Genomic DNA, 5575 nt, shown 5'->3' with positions numbered 1-5575 from the left:
CTCAAATAGGCCTTTGGGTCGGAGGTCCCATCATACTCAGGAATTCTGATTTTTCGGGTATCTCTTATGTGAGAGCCGGCAATTCTGTCCGTGAATGGAGTTCCACGGGTTTCTTCGATTAAGCTATCGATTTCGGGAGCTGAACTCGTAGCTTTATGGACTTGAGCTCCCAATTTCTGGAGAGCCGCGTGAGTTCTCTCCATATATCTACGGATAGCTTCAGGTCCTTCAAACGGAAGGATATTTGGATCGTTCGCAGGTACCCGATGAGTAGGTTCCTGACGGAATCGAGTTGGCTCATCTTCCCATGCGGTTAGTGGGCTAAGTCGCTCGACATTTCTTGGGTTATCGGAGTTTATCCTTTGATAACCGTCCTCATTTGGGACCGAGCTTCTAGTTTGATAAACCGAAGCTGACGCTCTGCCTCCAGATGGGAAGGATATTCCTGCTCCGGACCTAGGATCAGGTGGCGGAGGAGGTAAACGATTACTTCTGTCAGTGACCTGACCGGGTGTGGAGCTGGTTGTCGCTACGTTACTTCCCATAGCACTGGCATTAGGTGGATTGAATACGGGAACTGTTCCAGTATGAGGTGTCTGGAAAGCAGATCCGCGTCCTTCAGGGGCAGTGCTATCAGGGGAAAAGTTTAAACGTGCTCGGGGAAAAGAGGGATCGGTTAATCGATCATGGAAGATGACCCCCGGAGCTTGACGTTGCGGTGGTTGGGTTGTTGCGTTTAGAGATCTAGTTATCTCTTCGAATCGTTGTTGACGTACAGCCAGCTGATGCATCGTGCGCTCACTTTCCTGAGCTCGGTCTACTAATTGTATCATCATCTGGCGGATCTCAGAGAGCTGAGCCTCCGTTTGATTCGGAATGGCTTGCTGCTGAGGATTCTCGGTAACCGGGAGCTCGGAGGTGTTTCCACCTAATGACCTCGGGTTAGTAACTCCGGTTGTAGTTTGGCTCGTTCGAGCATCAACCGGAAGCTGTTGCCCAGATCGGTGGTTGCCATGTTGAGGCTCTGTGATTACGAGACTAGAGCCTCCGTCATTCGGTGAGCCATCGCTCTGAATCGGGAGGTTAAGGTCAGACGGGGTTGTTGTCTGATTGGTAGGGTTCATCCTCGAGTTAGAGTAAGGGATTCGATTGTTTCTTCCCCACAGACGGCGCCAATTGTGAGGGGTAAAACTCACACCTAGATTTTAGATCAGGTTTATGTTTAAGAAAGGTTAGGGAAAGACTATCGCGGGCTGAATCCCGTAAGAACTTGATGAATGAACTTCGATTTGTATTGATATAATAGAAAATGGGATGGTTACAAAGATGTTTCTTTTGATGATTACAAAGATAAAAAGGATTATATCTTAGGAATGCTAAGTAAAATCTGAGTAGGTTCGGATCCCCTTCTTAGTCTTCGACCTTCTCTTTTTATAGCTTTGGACTTCTTTAGGTTGTTTGCAACTGGTCTCCGAGATCCTCTCCGCTTGAGGTGGAATCTGCAACAGCTTCCCTTTGACCGGGTCCTGCGCTTCTTATTGTTGTGACGTGAGCTTCCGCTTCGTCGTGACCTCTTTAGTTAGAATCCTTAGCTTTTAGCCTCCGGCTCTTTTTAGGCATTGACCCTGCGATGGGTCTGTCCCGGCCCATTACCATCTTTTATTATTTGGAGATCAGCTACCGGGCCATATTCGGGCCCAACAGAAGGACCCTCACGGAACCGAATCTATTATACCTAAAGATTTGAAAGTTGATACATGAGTGATGATGGTACATGAAGATCTAAGTTTCATTATAAAATAATCTGGTTCATTTACTTTTTAAGCAATGAAAATCAGTGTATTTAAGTAATTGTATTTAAGTAATTTGTCAAAAAAAAGTAATTGTTGATGGTTTATAACGAAAGTGGAACTTTGATTTGTTATACGTTCAGTTTTGATAGCATATAGTTTTGATAGCATATACATGTGTTCGGTTAGAATTTTTTAAATAGTTACAATAGAAGGAAAAAGAAATTTAAAATAATTAAGTGTTGCATTAAAAGGAAAATTGTAAAATACATCATTTAAAATAATTAAAAGTATATATTAAAAATATATCAGCGGCATAAAACTGTAAATACTTCAAAATTTCAAGGTGATCTAGAAAAAAGCTTTTTGATTTTAATAGTATTGATATCTTTGAAAAAATGGTAAGGCTAAGAGTTCTGAAATACCACATGTAATAGCTAAGAGTTTTGAATTAACATATGCATAATATCTTTATAAATTATTTTATCACATTTTGAATAACAGCTGTAGTTTGAACTTTTGGGTATCTATGCCTAACTTATAGCTGTAACGCCTACATTTCTATTAGGCCTACCTTTTCGGAATATACATATATACAATATTTGTTTCATTAGGGTGGATAAAAAAACTCCCTCCTAGGGGAGAAACCGTGTCGACAGTCATGACCAAAACTTTACAGTGATAAAAAGGAGTTGTATCCCAGGTCCCTTTAGCTTGAAAAGGTACAAGATGTTCTCATTTTTACGTCACAATATATCAAACTATCATATACGGTACCAATTCTTCGCATTTACATTATGTAGACACATATAAGAACTAATTTTTGACAATGTAGCTATTTTTCATATATAAATACGTGAAGCCCTCAGAAAGAGACCACCACCTTTGGAAAAAAACAGTTTCCTCTTTTCATTTGTGTCTATTCAAGATGTCAAACCAAGGAGGACAAGATGAGTCCAGAGCCGATAACCCTGAGGGAAGGAAACCAGCGGTTGACGACGTCTATAGCTTTGAAGACGACCCTGTCGTTGGGAGGTTCAATAGTTTCGGCACCGAAATGTCCGCAATGGTCTCCGCCTTGACCCAGGTTGTTTCTGCTCGCTCTCTAACATCATCTACAGTCGATACTCACTCTTCTTCCTCTTCTGCTGGGCTAAAAAGAGAAAGGCTTGGAAATAATCGAGTAGACTCTTCCCTTGGTCCGATCGGTGGGTAAATATGTTTAATGTCATTATTTCTTACCTGCACTATAGTTTTTCATGTTCGATTTGTTTTATTTTCCTTTCATTGTATAATTTCATAATTAGATTTTATATTACCCTATGATGCATGCACGATAGAGTAAACTATGCATTTTTATAATTCTTAATAGGTATCAGTTAATTGTTTGGTTTTGTTTTTCCTTCTAGTGTATATATATTTAAAAGAACTCCAGTTATTTTTTTATTAACTTATGGACTCCAATTTTCACAATACTATGTTTGTTAATTAACAAAATTCCGTTTAAACAAAATATCGGATATATACACATAAATTATCTTTTAAAATATCAAAGTCTTAATCTCTCTTTGTATAGGAGAGTGCACAAACAATGGTTTATCGAAAGAAGAAGCAAAGGAGAAAAACAGGAGATACCGAGGAGTACGGCAGAGACCATGGGGAAAATGGGCGGCTGAGATACGCGATCCACATAAAGCAGCTAGAGTTTGGCTCGGTACGTTTGATACAGCAGAAGCGGCTGCTAGAGCCTACGACGAGGCTGCACTCAGATTCCGTGGAAATAAAGCAAAGCTTAATTTCACGGAGGATGTAAAGATTCTTCCTCCTCGGCCTCATCTTATTCCCCAAGCAGATGAAGGAAATGTGGATCTGAAGAATTTCTTGAGTTATCCCCAGTTGTTGCAAAGCTCAGGCGAACGGGCATTTGCCTGCCAAGGACAAGAAGTGAGAAACGACAGATTAGAACATTCACCAATGGAACAACCTCTTCTTCCTTTAGATTCTGCTCCCAGTTCATCTGATTTTCGGGGGCCTTCTTCGGCCTAATGTATTTTTAAAATTTTGATTGAAATATAAGAACGGCTTAGAAAACATATGAATGAGCAAGCTAAATAAAATAAAAAATGATGTTTCTATAATTATACTGTCAACATTATGTATGTATCCAATGTTATCATATATGTATTTCTTTTCTTTTTGTGTTAAAGAATAGAAAGACTGCCATTTGTTTCACCTATGTATTTCTAAGGTGATACTTTCGTACATTATTTCAACAAATGCTCCTTTTCATATCATTATAAGAGTTTTTCGAAACCTAAAAATGTTTGTAAAAATAACAAAAATTGAAATATGTCTTGTATATGTTTACAATACTGACAATTCTATTATGTGATCCACATCTACATGCAGGAAAGAAAAATCAAATACAAGCAGAGTTAGGCAAGAGACAAAAATTAGGCAAGATGCAGCTTAGAAGTAGGCAATCGGTTAGATCTATGTCATGTAGATGGTACATTTTAGGCTATCTTTTCAAAATGTTTTCCATGATTCTTTTCTTGAAACCATAATAACCTTTTTAACTTTCGTTTTGAATTTGTAGCATGTTTTTATGTTAAAAATTAAATTTGTCAAGTCAACGTAACTCAACTTGTACACTCTTATAGATTTTTTTTATAAAACATGTATGTCCTATGAAAGGTACGTTTTCTCTGTGTTCTTATTGATCGGCCGGGCAACAGTCTGGCCTTCTTCTTTGCTCTTCAATCGATGCACACTCGGCTATTATTATATAGTTAGTGTTACAAAGAACCTAATCACCAACTACTTTTAGCCTGGATATTCTACCGTAAATACAACAAATCATATTTACACATAGCAACTCGGAAGATTGCAGAAAATAGGAGATGTACATAATCATATACTGAAAATGTTTTCCCTTAAGTTGGATGTTCAAACATTCCACTTGCAGTTAAACCATTTGAACTACCACCTTCTTGTGAATACCAAGAATACCTTGGTGAAAATATTACCAATTGTTTAGTGATTTGAAAATGTGACAGCGTAAGATGAAGATGTAATCATTAGCTTGTAGATATCAATAGTCAGTTTTGATAGAGTTGGGGTGACGAAATCTATGATGCAAGTGCATCAGTCATTATTCTAGAAAGCGGAGTGCAGAACCATGTGGATGGAAAATGCTGAGTTAGAGAAAGATAACTTATTAAGAAAATGTATGCCTTGACTAACAATGTTCTAGAAAGTATGCAGATTGAAGAAATAACGTGGATGTAGATGCTGAGCTGGGTGATGGTAAACTTGAATAACAAGTTTATACATTGAAGAGAAAGAAAGATGACGAACTTGCCTCGAAGAAAATATCCTCAATATATTAAAGGAGAAACATTTGAAAATTTGTAACTTCAATTTTGTAATAATTAAAAAACTCTTCCTTATGTGGCAATCAATTTTGTAATAATCAAAAATGTCCTTACATTCAAATTGAAAAACATGGTAGTCCAATTCGATTTGTATATCTCGCTAGATACATCGAGTGCCAACTATATGATATCATATTTCTTATTAACTAAAGCAAGGTCTCGCACTTTACTTAAATAAAATCTGCGGAATTACCTAATACGATTAACATTAACCATATAATAAAAAAAATTAGATTTTTTCTTATATTTTATATTTTGAATTTTTTAAAACAAATATAATTATTAGAAATTTTAAATTTTCACTTTAATTTTTTTGTGATCAATGGCTTAATTTGTTTTGTTATAAAA

The 5575-nt window shown here is 37.3% G+C and overlaps 1 protein-coding gene across 2 annotated transcripts; it reads left to right on the top strand.

Moving 5' to 3' along the window:
• Positions 1-2409: 2409 nt before the first annotated feature.
• On the top strand, positions 2410-4160 carry LOC108831540 (ethylene-responsive transcription factor ERF110-like). Of its 2 annotated transcripts, XM_057001525.1 has the most exons (3): positions 2410-2512; positions 2626-2998; positions 3367-4160. In XM_057001525.1, exons 2-3 carry the CDS (start codon positions 2719-2721, stop codon positions 3834-3836), a joined length of 750 nt encoding a protein of 249 aa, XP_056857505.1. In that variant the 5' UTR covers positions 2410-2512; positions 2626-2718; the 3' UTR covers positions 3837-4160. The 2 variants fall into 2 exon arrangements, with proteins under 2 accessions (XP_056857505.1, XP_018460571.1); XM_018605069.2 differs by having other exon boundaries at positions 2437-2998.
• The last annotated feature ends 1415 nt before the right edge of the window (positions 4161-5575 follow it).

This window comes from Raphanus sativus, unplaced genomic scaffold (assembly GCF_000801105.2).
Source record: "Raphanus sativus cultivar WK10039 unplaced genomic scaffold, ASM80110v3 Scaffold3710, whole genome shotgun sequence".
Lineage (NCBI taxonomy): Eukaryota > Viridiplantae > Streptophyta > Magnoliopsida > Brassicales > Brassicaceae > Raphanus > Raphanus sativus.
The sequence above is the reverse complement of the archived record's forward strand: the minus strand, read 5'-3'. Positions and strand labels throughout refer to the sequence as shown.

Coding starts and splice junctions, on each gene's coding strand:
- LOC108831540 (XM_057001525.1), top strand. CDS start 2,719: ATGTCAAACCAAGGAGGACAAGATGAGTCCAGAGCCGATAACCCTGAG. Junction 2,999..3,366: donor CTCTTCCCTTGGTCCGATCG/GTGGGTAAATAT, acceptor CTCTTTGTATAG/GAGAGTGCACAAACAATGGT.